Source organism: Zingiber officinale, chromosome 1A (genome assembly GCF_018446385.1).
Source record: "Zingiber officinale cultivar Zhangliang chromosome 1A, Zo_v1.1, whole genome shotgun sequence".
Classification (NCBI taxonomy): Eukaryota; Viridiplantae; Streptophyta; class Magnoliopsida; order Zingiberales; family Zingiberaceae; genus Zingiber; species Zingiber officinale.
Window position 1 is genome coordinate 135,774,359 of NC_055987.1, and position 19,267 is coordinate 135,793,625.

General features: G+C 35.6%; 2 protein-coding genes across 6 annotated transcripts; one reads left to right on the forward strand and one right to left on the reverse strand.

Moving 5' to 3' along the window:
• The first annotated feature begins 4,888 nt into the window (after window positions 1-4,888).
• Window positions 4,889-14,797, forward strand: LOC122034566 (peptide-N(4)-(N-acetyl-beta-glucosaminyl)asparagine amidase-like). Of its 5 annotated transcripts, none has more exons than XM_042593871.1 (18): window positions 4,889-5,082; window positions 5,164-5,217; window positions 5,311-5,469; window positions 5,557-5,616; window positions 5,739-5,837; window positions 5,914-6,000; window positions 6,738-6,820; window positions 10,476-10,589; window positions 11,146-11,200; window positions 11,284-11,370; window positions 11,717-11,772; window positions 11,852-11,911; window positions 11,983-12,070; window positions 12,146-12,889; window positions 12,982-13,042; window positions 13,833-13,935; window positions 14,333-14,464; window positions 14,547-14,797. In XM_042593871.1, exons 1-18 carry the CDS (start codon window positions 5,005-5,007, stop codon window positions 14,623-14,625), a joined length of 2,199 nt encoding a protein of 732 aa, XP_042449805.1. In that variant the 5' UTR covers window positions 4,889-5,004; the 3' UTR covers window positions 14,626-14,797. The 5 variants fall into 5 exon arrangements, with proteins under 5 accessions (XP_042449805.1, XP_042449813.1, XP_042449835.1 ...); XM_042593879.1 differs by having other exon boundaries at window positions 5,578-5,616; XM_042593885.1 differs by having other exon boundaries at window positions 4,994-5,082; window positions 5,311-5,458; window positions 5,545-5,616.
• A 636-nt stretch (window positions 14,798-15,433) lies between these two features.
• LOC122034594 lies at window positions 15,434-18,345 on the reverse strand. Its single transcript, XM_042593910.1, has 5 exons — window positions 17,464-18,345; window positions 17,322-17,379; window positions 17,171-17,254; window positions 16,950-17,085; window positions 15,434-16,256 (listed from the first exon to the last, which is right to left on the reverse strand). The coding sequence occupies exons 1-5, from the start codon at window positions 18,089-18,091 to the stop codon at window positions 15,972-15,974; spliced, it is 1,191 nt and encodes a 396-aa protein (XP_042449844.1). The 5' UTR covers window positions 18,092-18,345; the 3' UTR covers window positions 15,434-15,971.
• Between the last annotated feature and the right edge of the window lie 922 nt (window positions 18,346-19,267).

Sequence of the window (19,267 nt, forward strand, 5' to 3'; positions counted from 1 at the left end):
AAATACCAAGTCTTCATATATTTATATCCTAGTACTATATATATATATATATATATATATATATATATATATATATATATTACGTTATATAAATTTATATATACATATAAAGTTTTATTCCTTCATAAATGTTAGGTCCTATAATTTCTATATACTAAGTTTTATCTATTTATAATTCACAAATTATAGTTTCTTAATTATTATATACACATTACATTAAATTTATACTCTATAATGTGTATTATATATATAAAATTTATATTTCATTTCTAAATTGATTAAATGAATAATTTATACACATAAATTATATAAATACTAAGTCTTTATATATTTGTATTTTTCTATTTTCTTAATATAATTAACTAATCAAAATTTCCTAATTGTAGGCTACTTAATTAATTAAATCTATTTATGTAAATCAATTCTTAATTAAATCAAGTGAACAATTATAATTACCCTAATAAATATCCTTAATTAAATAAATTTAAAATCTAATTAAATTATAATTAATCTAATAAATCTCCTTAATTAAATCAATCTAGATTCTAATTAAATTATAATTTAATCCAATAAATCCTTTCAATTAAATAAGTGGTTTCGAACACTATAGTTTATGTTCATTTTGGATCCCTAAACTGAAACATTGACTAGTTCCTGATCCTAGAAGGATAAGAACTAATTAATACTCCTTATTATGATTGTGCTAAAACTTATTCTACAGTTAGATATTGTCGTATTGAACTAACCTAACTTGCAGGACAAAAGGAGCAAAAAAAGTCTCGGGTGAACAGTACCCAAGACGTCTTTAAGCATTGATAGGTGCTTTCGTACTGTTCATAGAAGACACCTTCGGTGCTATGGAAGGAGGCGTCCAATGGATACAATCAGACTTCATCATAGACAATTAGGGAGCTATTTAGGATCAATTTTCGTACATTGGATGCACCTTTAAGGCTATGGAAAGCGCCTCCCATGGTCAATAAAAGAACATTTCGAGCAAGGCTTCTAAGACATCACTTTTATAATCCTTTACGCATCCATTTGAAGGTCTGACTGCTCTGGCTTCTTGCTACTACTTCATACAAGTCTATTTACCATTGAGCTACTTTTCCGAGTCATCCGATCATCTCTAACAGACTGACAACAACACATGATCACACCCCAATTGTTGGTAAACTTTTAACAGTGTTGCAAGTCTTTATACTACTACTTTAAAAAGGAATGTGTAGGTTGTTACACTATCTCTATATTTTTGTATTCAATTATCTCTTCCGACGGTTCTGGAAGAGACATTTAGTGGATTATCTATCGATAGGTCCGCAGACCTGAGTCTTGGAGTAGGAATTGCCGAAGGCTCTGAACTAAGTAAAAATGAGGACATCTTTTTGTGTTCTTTTCAGTTTTTCTTTCTGTTGTGATTTTATTTCAAAGTTTTAAAAAATTACTCTGGTTTAAAAAACTCGTGCTTCACCCCCTCCCCCCTCTCTCTCTCATGATCCAACATAGATTGCTATAGCAAAGGCATAAAGTTAGAAAGTGAATGAAATAGATGCTCTGTGCAATAAAATGATACCAGTTTTGACTATATGATGATTACAATGTTCAAAGTATCAATTGTATTCAAGAGTGTGTGGAGGAGTGATAAGATGACTGATATCATGAGTAGTAAGAAAGGAGTAAAGGGCTTAGAATTTACCTCCATTGTCAGTGAAGAGTGTTTTGATAGTAATTGAGAATCGATTTTCAATAGGAATTTTAAATGCAATAAAGGTAGAGTATACATCTATTTTTTTTGCGTAAGGGATAAAACCATATATACATTATAAAATAATCAACGAAGATAACATAATATTTGAGTCCATCAAATGATGATATAGGAGATGTCCAAACATCAGAAAAGATAATATTTAAAGGAGTATGAGACGAAATACTAGATTCATACAAGGGTAATTTATGACTTTTATTAATATTGCATGAAGTGCATGAAAAATTAGACAAAGTATCCGTAGGAAATGAAAGACCCAAGGATAACAAAAAAAATATTGCAAAACACCTAATGAAGGATGACCTAGACGACTATGCCATAAGGAAATAGATCACAAGATAGACACAGAAAGGGGGAAAGAGATGATAGTGTAGACACAAATAATACACACCAGCTCTATGGACCCCGCAGACTAGTATTATCCCATATAACGATCCAACACCTGAAAAAGGAATCAAAGAAAAGAAATGTAATAAGATTAGTAACATAAAGTGCAGCGATAGAAATCAAATTTTTTTAACATGGATGACACATAAAATATTGGAGAAAACTAAAGGCAAAGATAGAGTGGAGAAAGAAAAAGAACCAGTATAGGTAATGGGTAGTCTAGAACCATCACTAATAACGACACTATTATTCCCCGAGTAAGGCTCATGCAACAAAAGAGTAGTGAGATTAATGGTGATATAATGAGAGGCGCCAGAGTCAACCATGCATCCATTCTCGAGAATTAGATGGAGGTGTAAAATGAATGACAATGTGCGCAAACGGTGCACTATACGCGGGACTTGAAGCACACGGAAGAGCCGACCAAAGCATAGCAGACATCGAGATAGTCATATGACCGCACTAGCGAGCAAAGTGACCTTAGACACCACAAATCTGGTAGTGCCCAAGATAACGATTGGGACTGAACATAGCTGGATGTGCAGGAGGACACATAGACAGCCCCGGGGTAGACATGCACGTCTGATGGGACATCGATAGAATCGACTAGCGACTACCACGATAGTTTGAATACCAATTATGAGAATTCCCTGTTGGAGCCACAAGAGCAATCATTGGCGTCAAAGATGGAGATGGTGTCGAGACTTTTAGCTAGGCCTCATAGTTGAGGAGCTGCTTGAATAATTCATCAAAGGTAATAGTGATGTTATGACTTGTAAAGCATGTAAAATATTACAATAGTCTTAGCTAAGACCATTAAGGACACGAATAGAGAGTTCATCAAAGTCAACTTTAACATTCATAAACGTAAGAGTATCAATATTTCTTTTGTTGTCTTGCATATAATTAATAATAGATTTGTTACCCTAGTGAGGGTTGGTAAGATTTTAATGATGTGTCATAATCTTGTTATGTGAGGGAGCAACGTAGGTTCTCTCTAGCATCTGCCACACCTCTTTAGATGAAGTTGATGAAGAAATAAACTACACAAGAGTAGGAAATATTGAACCTATAATAGCGTTGAGGAGAAGTTGATCTTGACGGAGTCAGATAATATGATTAGGATTCGCTTGTGGGAGTGTGGCGCCTGTAGGCGTTATTTGCACAAGGGGCAGGGACATGAGCCATCAACAAATCTTAGTAAGTCATATCCGAATAGAAGAGACTTGAACTGTAAACGCTAGGCAGAGTAATTAGAGGTGGTGAGTTTCAACAGTGTCTGAGCATTGACGTTGAGAACCATAAGACCGAAAGGTGAATCAAGAGCATTTGTAAGAGATAGCCGACGAGGGATGCCATCGGCGACAACCATTGTAGAAGATGGTTGATTGGTATTATGGAGAAAAGGAAAAAAAAGTTGCTATTAAATTTAGTGCTCTGATGCTATATTGCTGATAAAATTCATATATTTTATTAATGATAATATGTGGTATATAAATATTATTGTAAGTGTAAAATAGAAAAACAAATAAAATATTAAGAAATAAATAAATATTCTTTAATAATAAATATTTTTTAATAACACAAAATATTAAGAAATAAATTAATATTTTTTAATAATAAATATTTTTTAATAACACATGAAATATTAAGAAATAAATTAATATTTTTTAATAATAAATAATATTTTTTAATAATGCACGTACTTTTCGAGAGTTGAAGGAAACCCAGTACAAGGAAATACTAGGCTGTTTGCACCATGGAGAGGCTTCAAGCCCGAGTGGAGGAGCTGAAGAAGCAATTGGGAAAGTATGACTCCGTTCTCAAGAATACTTGATCGAACTGTGTTTTTGCTCACGACAAGTCATATTTTGTAAGGTTAGCAATCTTTCTATTATCTGTACGAAGGTTGTCTATCTTTGTCTATCATTTAGCTTATTTTGTCTCTGTTATCTTTCTAATTTTTTTACACTCTGAAAATCTGACGATAAGAACTTTTAATGTAATCTAGTTACCCTAAATATAAGCCGGATATCTTTGTTAAGTGGGTTTTCCTTAATATTTCTTAACTTCACGGCAAAATTTACGTGCAATCTTTAATCATAATTTAAATTTTATATGCAATCCTTATTGCTAACAAACTTTATTTCTACTTCCTAACTAAATATAATAGATATTAATTTATCTAATTTATATATTTTTAAGTATAAAAATCTAAAAATAAATATAATTTTTTTTAAATTCAACATAATATTTTTTTTTATTAAATTAAGCACTTTTTTATTTACCTTAATTGAATGAAAAATATACTATATTCTTTTTAAATAATACTCAATTGGATGTAAAATATACTAGCTAGATTGTTTTTAAATGATATTAAAATTTTTAAAAAATATATTAAGTAAAAAAAATTATATTTAATTTGATAGTAAATATACTCGATAATTTGATAAAAATATATTTGATTTTAATTTAAAATATTAAATTTAAGAAGAATTATATTTATTTTTAGATTTTTATTAATCTAAAAATATGAGGGTCAATTAGATAATCATATTTATATGAGAAAGGTAATGAAAGAAATAGAAATAAAGTTTTTTTTTTTTTTTTTTTTTTAATTAAAGATGGCCTATATGCAAATTGAAGATATATTTAAAAAATTTTCTTCAATTTACTCATTTTTGGTATTTATAATTCATATATTTATTTCAATTAAAACCTTTTGTTTTTAATAACAGCTGGTGCATTCGAGGCATTTTAGGGAAAAAACGGAGTCTCACTGTATACATTTTTGTTCTTCCAAGTTTCTCCAGCGAAGCAAAGCATCGTTTGCAGCGGTAGAAGAAGAATTGATGGTGGCTCGCAATTTGTTCGTCCGTCATGGCGACACTCAATTCTCTATTGAGTGCGACACAGATTTAGGTTTCGAGGTAATCCATAATCTTCCTTCTTATTGATTCTTATCTCTCATGCTTTGTGCTTGCTCTCGATTATCTTCTTCGGTTTACTAGGTTCTCCAGTATCAGATCTTCTCCGTCACTTCCGTGCCGCCTGAGGATCAAAAGGTACTATTTTCCCCTCGATCTATTCCCATTTTATTTTATCTGTTTGATTATGATTGAAAAATCCTAGATGATTGACTTTTCCCTCTAACGCAGATATTGGTGGAGAATGGGGGCGTTGCTGTCTCGGATGAGTCAGACCTTGAATGGATTTCGGAAAATCTTCTTCTGGTATCCATTCAAGATGGAATGGGGGAGAGTTCACGAGCAACCAACGTTGACAAATCCGACGAGGAATTGGCTCGTATGTTGCAGGTTTCTTTTTCTTTGTTGTTGTTTCCCTTTACTTTCTTCTCTACTAGGAAAAGGTTTTGTTAGAAATGGATTTAGTGGACTTTGAAGTTACCTGTTGCGTCTATCAAGGTCGAGAAATCAGACGAAGAACTGGCACGTATGCTGCAGGTATTTTTTTGTACTGCATTTCAAGAAACAATTCGTCATATACTGATTAATAAAGCTTCAGTCATCTGTTGGAATTGATAATTTAACTTTCAGTTATTCGTTACTTATATTGTTATTACCAGGCAGAAGAGGAGGCACTTATGTTTCAACAATATGCCGTCAAGAGTGATGGGAGAGAATTTGAACAGAGAATCCGTGCATACGTTCAGCAGGTTCTCATGGTCAGTTGACTCAGCTTGTGATATTGAGTTCTTAGGTTGTTTCCCCTTTTGTAGAATGACACTAGATAAAATGCAGTATGAGGATCCTGTCCGCCAAGATGCTGCAAAGAAGACAGTTCCTCTTGACGAGATTGAGGAGAAGACATCAGTCGCCCTTGCTAAGGTACATATAATAATAACTTTGTGTGTTTCTTTCTAGTATTCAGTTGCAATAAGGACATTCTATCTCTAACGTAAATGGATATGGGGAAAGATTAAACTTCAACAACAGAATTGTACCATAAATTCAAAAGGAAGCTGTTATAAACCATACGTGCTGCATATGATAGATATTTACACAGAAATGACCCATATCAACGTCATTTAATGAAAACGAACTATAGAGTAGATATTTGTATTAGAAACATGGGTGATTCTAATGCTAGACTAACTGGCAGAAAATAATATAGTAAATCGCTGATGCTAGAGTACAGCAGGATATTTCCACTTTTGACTGCTTGTATCAATAGGACAGTCATTGTTTGAGTTGACTGTGATGAAGGCCTTGTGTTGGTGGAGTCAAGCCAAATCCTATTTTGACCAAATTCCAGAAGCTTTAGACTAGTTCATAATGATACTGCTTCAAGTCAGTATGCGCAAAAATTATAATTGTGATTCCAAAATTACATTACAGTTGTGGTTAGTGCAACGAAACCTATTTGTACTTTTAGATTCAACAAATACAAGATCCAAATTTTGCCATTCGAGTTACCATGTTTGGAAGTGTTTTGATAGGTTAGAAATTAAGTTAAATCAAATTAGGGCTTTCTGGAACCCAATTCCAATTTTCATACAATGATTTGATTGACTATAACTTGAATTATTTGATTCCATAAACTTTTGGTTCCTTGCTTGTAATAGGAGGGAATCTTCAAACCTTCAAAGAATGAGTTAGATCATGCAATCTTGCTACAATTGCTTTTCTGGTTCAAACAATCATTCAGGTGATTCTAAAACACCCAAAAATGTTTCTTTGTTTGTGCTTAGAAGATGATTCAGTACGGGTATTACCTTTCTGCAGAGCAATTGGTTTGGCTATTTCTTTTACCTGTTTATCGTATAATTGTTATAATTCTCAACCTACTCTAGCTTTAGTTTGATGAAAGTTCATTAAAGAATTCAAAATAACACTATAATGCTAGTAAAAAGCACATGTTTGGACAGGTACAAGGAGAAACAGACTGATGATATGCTCAGTCACATTGTTTGTATACATAAAATAGTAAAATTTATACACTGATTCTACAAGTCAAATTGATCTTTACCAATGTATTTAAAATCTTTGGATTTGTAAATGAACTTGCATACATCCAGGGCATATTTTAGCTAAACACAAATGAGATCGCTACATTAACGGTCCCCCTAGTGTCCCATGGATATGGAGGGAGGTAAATGTACGTACACAGGCGTTAGGCGCATGGTGGGGTAAACCTCAGATCATCAGTTCCTGAGAATCGACCTGCCATTACATCAAAGATGTCATGCGCCCACCATTTGCGCTATGCCCTGGGGGCTTTGTAAAACCCCTTTTGAGGTCATATATGTCGTTGTCTACTTTTGTCGTCGTCTACTTTTGTTGATTATGTGTGATAATTTGGGGACGTAAACTTTGTACTCACAAGGGTTCGTTTTTGAAACAACTAAGGACATTTGAGGAATTAGAATGCAGTGAAGTTTTGAAATGTCTAATCTTGAAACTAAACCAACATGGTGGCAAAAAGGTGATTCGCTCGCCCGCAGCGCCTCCACCAGCCCGTCCCAGGCCAACACGGAAAATGATTAATTAGGTTAGGTAACGGACGATCGGCCATACCCCACAGAAGTTTTCCACCGGCTGCTACGGTAAATCGAGGAAGTATACATGGAGGCCTATTATGATAACCAGCATTCTCAAGTCCGCTACCCATTAAAGAGAAAAAGTTCAATAAGTCTCGAATTCTAGATCCCTAATCTACCATTGGAAGGTCTAACCATGACACCTTGCTCTCGGGGGCACATATCTTCCATGAATAAATGAAACTAAACCAGCATGATAGCATTGAAGATGTTGTTCTTATATTGCTGTAAACTTTGATATCATATGACGAGTGCAAGTTGGTGAACATAAGTAATATTTGCTTCTACAATTTAATTATCAATGATGAGGATATATGAGAAGATCTTGTAACAAGGTTTTGTAGTCTCTACATCTAGAGATCGAATGTGCTAGAAGTGGGAATACACAAGCAGTGTCTCAAATACTAAAATGTAAAAGGAACAATAACTCTGGAAGAAGAAGAAGATGGTTCAAATACTAAAATGTATTGGTTGAGAAACTAAATAAGGAATTTTGGTGTCACAGTAACACAAGTTAGTGCATCAACTGTAATATTTTTTTTGACAATTAATTGTTAATGATGAGGATTTATCAGATGATTTATTTTTCTTTATACTCATACTCAATATGTTGGTTGAGAAACTAAACTATAAGTACGACAAGTTACAGCAGCATTATAGGAAGAAGAAATAGTTATTGCTTGAGAAACTAAATAATGACACAAGTTATGAAAACATTATAGGAAGAAGACAAGATGCTGGTCTAGATATAAATCTCAGTCCAATGGCGTAGCCAGCTTGAACAACTGCCCTGGGCTAAAAATGCTGAGCCCAGTAAAACTTAGCCCAGCATAGCAAGGTTGAAGCCTAAAATTACTGGACATTGCTAGGCTGAACAACTGGCCTGGGCTAAAACTGCTGAGCCCAGTAAAACTTAGCCCAGCATAGCAAGGTTGAAGTCTAAAATTACTGGGCATTGCTTGCTGGGTGAGGCCTAAAATTGCTAGGCATTGCTAGGCTTCACTGGGCTAGAGCCCAGCAAAGCCCAGCCCTGACTACGCCTTTGAATCTCACTGCACTTAACATGGAGGGAACATGGGTATTGTTTTCTTGATGACCTTGTCGTGTAGGGAAATGAGCTGTGGGGAATACAAGGGATGCTGGTGTTGACATGCCTGTGTCAGTTGACCAGTTGTTTTACCTGTTCATGGTTCTTGTGACCCCCATATCTCATGGTTTACAATGAGATGCCAGTTTGCATCTGAACCTGCATGTAGTGTATGCTTATTTTTTTATTCTTTTTGCACATTAAATTTACTGCCCCAGCAGGTTGATAAATTTTACTTTACAATTCTAGAATGTAATGTACCCTGCTGAAATCTTCTGTTTGGACTTACATTCATCCAAGATTCCGTTTCTCTGTTGACTAGAATAACCAAAGAAGTGCCCTAGAGCTTTGGAGAATGGGGACCTTTGGGTGTTTCTATGCCATAAATAACCAATGAACAAGCAGGGGTCGTTGAAGTTATTATGAAATTGCTACTCAAACCATGCAGATACATGCATGATGAATATACACGATGCATTACTATCTCATGAAATGGAATCGTGAGTGTGAATTAAAGCCATTTATCTCTCAAGTCTCTTCTCTCTATTTTAGTTTCCTGCAAAGGAAGATGCCTGAAACCTAGAGTGTGTTGATTTAACTAGTTATGCATGAAAGGCTACTTAATAGATTCTTTTTAGCTTAAGCATCTAATGCAAACTATGTTTGTAAATTAACTAAAGTAAACATTGTCCCCTCCTTGCTAGGTCATTGTAGCAACAATAGCCAAAGTCACTTTTGGGGAGGAGGATTTAAATCTAAAATCTTTCTAAAAGAAACAATTTTTTTATAACCCATTTTAAGTTTATATGGTGTTAGCATTGGTTGCCTTTGTTTTTTTTTAGCTGTATGATAGCCAAATGTATTAGGTCGTCTCTTGTCACTGGGAGATGGGCATAAATTGGTTCTCCTCCAAATTGAAATTTTATTTTAGGCATACAATGTGATGTTTATTTGAGGACTTACATTGGAAAAGGCTTGGTAAGAATGTCTTGGAAAGTTTTGGTAAGGTTAGATGAAAATTTATACTCATATATAGTCAAATTTAATGTTAGAATACACTCAACAACATGAATGAACAAGCACACCTTTGTTAATGAATAGGCAAAATTATAGTTTCAAATGGCTAGAATGATTTTTCTTGTGTTATTGAATTAACAATATAGAACTTTGCATTGTGCTTTCGAATGAGCATTGTCATATATCTTGTAGGTCAATTTACAGGATTATTAACTTGATGTGGCACAAGAAGAGAGATTGAGTGTTGGAAGGTTTGGGGAGTAGAAATCTGGAATTAAGTGAAATTGTAGAAGCTTAGGTATCACACCTGAGGTTCCTAGGCATCTGTCACACTGTAGGGAGATTGCATCACACATTTTAAGAGAACTCTCAAAAACTCATAGACACATAAAGGACTCATAAAGACTCACATAGTGAACATAAAGGACTAATAGGGAACTTAAAGGACTCTTAATTCTTGATGGAATTGTTGAACTTTATATCATTTACCAAGTAGGTTCATCATCTTCCAAGGTATGCCATATTAATAGTTGAGCTTTAGAATCTTTATTTCTACGTTTATAAACTTTTAATGGAGATTGCCACTTATATTTTTGCGGTTATGAAACACATGTCTCAATGAGTCAACTATATCCTTTAATTTAGTTTACATTTTGCAGATGGGTCAATTCCCCTTCTTGCGAAAAATGTGGTGGTGAAACTATGAACATTGGCATGGGCAGTGCCGAGCAGTCTGAGATAAAATTTGGCGGTCATCGTGTTGAGATTTATAGGTATCTATTTAATATCAAGATTTCATTTTAAATATCTTAGATATATTTGTACATGCTTCGCACAAGTTTCTTTTATATTGATCCAGTTAATACTTACCTTACAAAATTTAGACTAGAAACATACTAGTTTCTTTTATATGTGTTTTCCATTGCATTTAATAAGTTGTTTTGTACTGCTTGACCTGTTTTCATTTCTCTTTTTTTTTTCACCAGACCTTTACTGCTTGGAATGGTATAGTTTGTTCATTACAGTCATAATTTTTAAACTCATGATACTCCATTTTGTTTTTTGGTGGTTAGTTGGCTAGGTTCCTTTGAGAGAGTAGTTATTTATCTTGTAGACTATGCCATCACTCTCTAATTAATATCATTAATCCTATAAAGTCTACATGTTTAGGGAGACAACTTGTTATGCTGTAGTCTCGTGCTTTCCTTTGGTACTCTTTTAATTTCTGACTTCCATGAGTATAGATCAACACTTTTTCATTCTGAAACACCTAATCTATCACTTAAATGCCCTTACTTGACTTCTCACTGATTTTTAATCTTTATTCAGATGCAAAATGTGCTCCAGTATCACCCGTTTTCCACGGTACAATGATCCACTCAAGGTAATTGCTTTTTAACTAACTATCGGGATGCCCAATCTTCCAAAGTCCTTTAATGACACTACTATTAAACATCTGTTTTCCAGCTTCTAGAAACCAGGAGAGGTCGGTGTGGAGAATGGGCTAATTGCTTTACACTCTATTGTCGAGCTTTGGGTTATGAAGCTCGTCTGGTAATTTTGAAAAATGAAGCTTAAGCATTGCATTAAATTTTTTATGATTTAGATTCCTTTCATAATTCTAATAACTTTCTGTATTTCTCGACATATGCATGTCTTACTAATTCCATGTGCCAAAAGGAAAAGGCCATCAAGATTAAATGTCTGGCTGAACCTTCTTAATGGCATATTTTTCCTTGAAGCACGGGCCAATTTCATTATCATTTTACTAGGGATTCATTCACTCTAAGAATCTTCTATGTTTTATTACTCTGATGCAGTAGAAATCTCAACAATTTTATGAATTTCAATTTATTTGAAACTTTTCTTACTTTCTTTTTCTTCTATGATTCATGCATAGGTACAAGATTTTACGGATCATGTATGGACGGAGTGTTTTTCTCAATCTTTAGGGAGGTAATGTATGGACAGTATATTTGACTTTTTCTTAGATGGTCTTATAATTTCTGTCACTAATTTGTGAGAGCATGTGCAGATGGATGCATCTTGATCCATGTGACGGGGTTTATGATAATCCATTATTGTATGAAAAGGGGTATGTTTTCTACTTTGACAACTTCTGGGTTCCATACTAGGTAATCTAAAAGTTTTTTTTTTTTGGTGAAGCTGGAACAAGAAGCTGAACTATACAATAGCTATTGCTAAAGATGGAGTTTATGATGTTACAAAAAGATACACAAGAAAGTGGCATGAGGTTGATACATAGGGTGCTGAGTCGCTATCTAATTTTTCCTCATGGAAACAATTGGTCATGTGTAGTTATTTTCAGGTCTTATCAAGACGGAGCCTTGCGACAGAAACCAATGTTGCTGCAATTCTTTCCTTGATAAGAAAAGAATGTCGAAATGGATATTCAGTTGAATTACTCATAATGCTTGAAGATCGTGATAAGAAAGAAGCAGAGGAACTTGAGAGAGAGGTTTATTGTCAATTGGATGCCTCCATTTCATTACCTGGAAGGCAAAGTGGTGCTATAGAATGGCGAAGAGAAAGACTCGAGTGTGGTTCTAGTGACAGCAACTCATTAAACAGTTCTTGCCCAAAACGATTATGTGTAGATGTTCATGTCACAGAAATTTGCACTGCCATGACTAAGTTGTGCTCACAAATGCTTACTGAAAATTTTTCATTAGCCAACTTTGTTGGAGTTTTAGAGACAATTGAAAGAATGATGAAAGATCTTAAGAGTAAATCCTTCAGGAATCGAAAATCTTTCATGGAGCTCAAGGGATCTCAGATCTCTAATGAAATGATTCTCTGCATTGAAAGTTTGCTGTTGGCCACTTCCTTGAAGCTAGAGATAGGGGTTGATGATGGAAAGTTTTATGTGTCTTTATCTGCTGATCCTGTTCAAACTTCTATTGCTTTGCCAGTGATATTGGACGTGATTAATGAAATAATTGATAATATCAAAGGAAAGAATGCTCTTCCCAAAGTTTTGCAATTTCCTAAACCTAATAGATTATGTTCTGGTTCAGTTCTTGCAAGTGGTGAAGAACTTCCTTCAGGGATTGTAAGTAGCTTCAATTGACCATCTTAACATTCAGTTATTGTTAATAATTTCAGTTGCTGGTTCTTTGTGTGTTCTAATTATGTAACTTTTAGGCTGCCTCAGCATTTGATGGTACTTTTTCAACTAAATGGGAAGAACCAAATGGAGCAAAAGGTAGGCCAATTAAGTCTGGAAATTAACTGCAGAACTCATTGGCATGTTTTATTTCAAGATCCTATTTACCTCTACGTGGTGTTCCTTTGTGCATTTTTGTACCTAGCCAGATTTTACTACTATAACTTGTTAGAGTGACTGAAATTATTATAGATGTGCATTCATCCAACGGCACAAATATATATCTGAAGTTTCCAATATGCTGCATAGTTTTGTTAATATCCAACTATTGGTTAGACTTTGCTAATTATCTAAAGTATATGCATTTTTTAAAGGTCTGTGACAATTCTGTTTTGTTTAGTCTCTTTGGAATACTATTTCTATACTAAGGAGATTAAACTGAACCTTGACAATTCTGTTATGTTTTGATAAAAAAAGAATTTCTTAAATCTTTCTAGTTGTGTCCTTTGACCGTGTAGATTATTACACTAAGATGACATATATGGTAGCTATGCTTCTCTAAAGAAATATATCTAGAAAAATAGGTCAATTCTGTTGTTTCTTAGAGATTTCAGTGCAAGCTTATCATACAAAAAACTGCAGTTACTGGAGAATGTCATTGTTCCGTTTGCAATTTGGACTTGTAGCAAAACTCATTTTGATGAATGGTGCATTGCAAATCCTCCACTCCTGTCTCTGTCCATACATTGTACTAGATTATTAATCCCTTTCTTGGTTTAAGTAATTTATTCTGAAAAATTTACTGATCTCATTTTGGAATTTGTTTTTATAAAACTAATTAGTTGTCCGAATGGTGATGTCGTTTGGTTCCGCCAATTAAATTTCTTAGGATGTTGGCTCATTTATGAAGTTCCCGGTGAGCAAATGTGCGAGCTTCAGTCATATGATTTTGTATCGGCTAATGATGCTCCAGAAAGAGATCCAATGGATTGGTAAGATATTCCATTATCAACACATTCATGTGGCATTATCAACACATTCATGATCATGTTGAGAGATGTCAAATTATATTATCTCTGCCACTTATTTTCTGCCGTGTCTAATGCTTATTTTAGTTCTCTAAAAAATAAAAATCACATCTATAGTGGCTACTATAGTTGATTACATATTGCTATTAGTCAACCCGATTCACTTCCATCTAAGTAGTTCAATGATAACTCCTATTTGTGCTTGATACCTAGGAAAGTTGGATGATGTTTTCTTGATATATATTGACAAAATATTGCTCTCTGTGACTCAACAATTGCACGAGTCAAACTAGCAACGCAGGATGACAAGGCCATCGCATAATAAGCCTGATGCCAATTATAGTGAAACTTTGTTTTGAAGGATTTTAGAGGCAAAGCAAGTTGGAGGTTCTACATGGATTCCCTTGGATGAACAGAAGTCTCAAATATTTGATAGACGTTTCCAACGGAAAGCTTTTACAGTAAAAATGAAATTCAAGTCTAATTTATTTAGGTAAATTTCTATCGAAGCTACTTGAATGTTATCTCTAATTAATTGCGTGCTAATTTCACAATTGTGATTCTTGATTTGCTAGATTTAACTTCCTAGCCGTTAAAGATGGTAAGGCAAATGGGAGATTTCAGATAGGAGGTATTAACCTGTATGCGTATTGACCTGTATACTTTAAAGGATTGTTTCTATCTTATAATGTTTAACGTATTGATAAATTGAGTTGATGAAGTTCATATGTATGCTCTAGCAATGCTGGACGATGAGCTAAATAAACAATGATAATGTCCATCAAATAGAATTATGATGACGATTGAACTGTATTTTTTCTTCTCAGATGAGTCTAGTGATTAGCGTATGAGGTGTTGCTATCATGAGATCTGAGATTCGAATCTCGATAAAGTCGAGATAAATATCTCCCTTATGTGCTAGTCACTATTTCAAAGACTAGTAGTCGTCCGTGATTTACCTCTTCTGTGTTGGCCCTGGGACGACTTGATAGGGGCATTGGAGGTGAGCGAATTTACCTTTTGCCATCATGATGATGAATACAATCGAACAAAGACATGATTGAAATTCATTTAGTGCGCATATATAAATATTTACTAACTTTACGCTGATAAAATACTTAATTAGTAAATTAATTGGAGTAATTTTAACATTTATTTACTAAGTTTTAATTTTAAAAAATATTTTAATATAATAGTATTTCACCTATATTAATTTTGATAAGTTGAAGTAATCTAACAGTGCAAAAAAAAAAATAAAAAATTTTTGAGGGTGAAAAATAAAATGAGATATTTTTTGAATATGGATTCGCTTTTTGATGATAACGAAAATAACAGGCAATTTTTAATTTTTGAGCGAAATATTATCAGCCGATATTCTATGCCCATAAGCTAAAAATATCAGCAGCGGGAATACAAAGACAGTGCAAAAGCTAAAGACTCTTGAGGCAGACGGTAAGAGAAACAATGCAATAGGTATACATTTAATTGTCAACCAAATCGAAATTTCACATTCTATATTCCTTTATCGTCTCTTAAGCCACAATTTCAGAAGATTGGATGGCATATCTCAGCCGTTTCGACCAAGCATTCAAGCATGCAAGCCACACAAACACACACACACACAACCTAAACGGAAGAAAAGTAGTAGGGAAAGCAATTGCTTGTTATTAAATATTCTTCTTCCCCAATGGCATGACCTGAAAGGGTGCTGAGTTGGATGATGACTCGAGGAATTATTGAGGTCGTAGTGGTCAGATCACATGGCAATACATGCTAATTGCTGTCAGCTCACATGCCATGTCCCCTCGGCACATGCAATTATGCAATCTCCTTCCTTAGCATTCCTATCATTAAATTTGAGAAAAAATAAAGGAAAAACACTCAATCACACACACTTGACAACCATGTTACACAAGTGGTCACAGCTCACTAGATTCCTCTATCACAAATAAGCAGAGGGTACCTAATCTCACTTAGCTAATCAATTTACAAAGTGATGGTCAAGCAGGGTAGTCATTGGCATTGGTGATTGTTGTCATGGAGCAATGAAGGTGGCGGGGGCATGAGACGAGGTGGTCATTTGTCATCCCGGTAGCCTGCATGAAGGAATGGATCACGGTCGGGCCAACGAACCGGAACCCACGGCGCACCATGTCTTTGCTGATGGACTCTGATTTGGATGTCTTAACCGGGATTTTCCTGCAGGACCTGTAGTTGGGAGAGAGGGGCTTATGGTTGATGAACCCCCACAAGTAATTGGCAAATGATGCAAACTCTCTTCTGACCTGTCCAACCAGTCACGTGCTGTCTGATTAGGAAATTCAAATTGACGAAAGCTAAATTTTAATAAATATAAACAGGAGGGAATAAGTGAAGTGAGTTTACTTATTGTTTATGTCACTCATGCCATGGATATACCAGTGACATAAACAATCATGTGTTAAAAAAAGGAGTACTTATCAGAGTGCTTGTAGGTTTTCAGAGATATTGCTAAATTTTGTAGGATAAAGAGCACTACAATATAATCTTTAATGTGGGTTGAGGTCACGTTAAAACTTAAATACGTAGCCTATAGAGTACTTATCAGAGTGCTATTAGAGATTTGGCTGCAAAATTGTAAGATCAAAATGACAAAAAAACTTTTGAGGTACTCTAACCTCGATCACGTTATTCCATCGGCCGCTAAAGGAGGCAACTAGCAGCAGCTTCCTCCTGTATAATTTTTTTTTTTTTTTTGGTGTTTCTTTGTAGTCAAATGCACCAAGACTCTATATCGTAATTGCGATCCTTTATGGCCTCATTATGAATTTTCAGAAAGAATTAAGAGGCTTCTTTATGTTTTTGATGAGGATTGTTCTGAGAATTACTAGTCCTTTAAGAGAACAAGGTTGTTTTGATGATGTAAAATTTTTTAGAGTGAGAGCATGCAAAACATAATGCAGACGAGGAACAAATTAACATTGTAGTTATTCAAGTACCTCAAGGATTCTCTTCGCGTTGTCGATTACTCCCCTAACCTTTCCTATATCCAACACACAAGCTGCACAAACTGATGCCATTTGCCTCTCAGTGAACATGGCCACCAACTCTGCGTCGAACTCAGCAAAAGCGGCCCTGCAAACCCAGTAGGCATATCAGTAAACTTGAATTTTAGTGTGGCTTTACGGATTCTACGTTCCATATTTTTTGTTTTTCTCACTTGAATTCCTCCCTTTTCTTCAATATGGTAGTCCAATCCAAACCAACTTGAACTCCTGCCATTACTAGTAATTCAAATAGCATCCTGTGAAAAGGACAAAAAAAAAATGAGGAACCAGCTTCTTTAGTCTAGTCTCTACGCAGAATCTTACTTGTCATCATGGACGGGCACTCCCCACTCCTCATCATGGTATGCAACATACACAGAATCTAAATCGTAGAACAAGAAATTAGTGACGATTCAAAGATCTCGCTGAAGGAAAAAGGGAGTAAAAAAAGGTCATGTTTTTTCACCAGAATTTGATGTGATGAAACTGCATCTCTTCTCATCTTGACTATTCACATCATCGATCGTTGATGAGTCAACAGGAACTACGTTTCCGTCAAGTTTCGCCGGCGTGCGGCCGTAGTGCGCAATCCGCATCTTGCGCTTCGCTTGAGCGAGCACGGCGTGCTCCCTCTGCGCCGCGGCGATGCTGCCGGGAGCCCTGTCAAAACCAAGCAAGGCCATCGATTCCGACGACACAGCCAGTTGGCCGGCTCCTACGGAGCTCATTGACCTCTTCATCACTGGACGCGGTAACTTAGTGGGAGTCGGCTTCGGCACCGCAAGCTTATCACTGCTCGTACTCAACCCGTTCGACTCAATGCCTCGCTGAGGAGCAGCCTTAGCCTGCTTCGGCTTGGGCGAGACAGGGGGCGAGAGCTTAGTAGGAGTCACAGGAGCATTGTGATCCCCATCCGCTCGAGCTGCATTTTTAGCGAACGAGGAGGGCAAAGAGAGGGACTTCTGCAAGGTCTTCTTCAGCGGCTGAGCAGCCTCCAGCGGGCCGATGCGGTTGGAGGCAGGCTGCAGGACCGGACGGCCGCCGATATCCGCCACCTCCATTGTATGGCCGGACTTTACCTTGGAATTGCACATGTTGGTGAAGGGATTATAAGTGAAGAAAAGGTGGCTAATTGATTGAGAGATGGGCGTTCGATTGTAGGAAGGATGGAGGAGGGAAGGTGTTTATTTATAGGGCGGAGGGCGGGGGAAGGAAGGCGAGAGGAAGGTGGGGACAGGGAGGTGATGGAGGAGGAAGGGAATGGAACATGGAACGTGGAACATGGAACATGGAGGGAAGGGATAAGTTAGGTAGGACTTAGGAGGTGGGAGTTGGAGATACTTTGCAGCTGCTCGCTCACCTAAAGTCTGAACTCAAATTTCGATTAGTTCGATTCATCAAATCAAGATTTGGAAACTTAATTTCAAAAACCCTGAGCTTAAAGAAATAGAATTAGCAGGTGAGATGAAAGAAAAATAGCTCCAAAGTGCCTTCATTTGTAGAATAATATACGATTAAATATATTACTTTAGATGTTTCATGTGGACTAGCTAACATATTGTTAATTTAATGTGTTACTTCAATAAAGCTCTTGAAGCATTTTGTTGTAGCCGAATTGGTCCAATATAAAATATAACTAGCAGTTAAATAGTATAACACGCGATAGTAAGCCTGTGATTATGTACTATAAACTTTGAAATATAGAATAACAAACAATAACAGTTCAATACCTCAAGTTTATTAATACTCTTTTAGGGTTAGAGGTACTGCTGAAACGGGGAATTGAAGTAGGGTTGCATTTATTCATGCCCACTAGGAGCTGCAAGTTGGGAAAGTGGCAGTGGTCTCCAAAGTCCATTCGATCGTGGGAGATTGGATCATTAGCATCAGGAAAAGGATGGAGTGTCACAGAGTGGATAGGGCAATCATCCAGGATTGGAAAATATTTAAATCTCACCTTTATAGTTGGTGATATGAGTTATAATAAGTAGATTCAAGAAGTGATCTGGCGGTAGAGGTTAAAGTGATCTGGAAGTTAAAGTCAAGGTGATGTGGTAGTCAAAGTCAAAATAAAAATTTATTTTTTATCTAATTTCATGGCCCACTTAGTATTAGGGAGTTTTTTTTTTATCTAACTCAAGCGGTCTACGCTCGGCTGGAGAAAATACCGGTCAGACATAATGCACTTAACTTCATAAATCTCCATGCGCCCGGTTGGATAAAAGACCGGCCATACCTATTGCACTTAGCTTCATAAATCTACATGCACC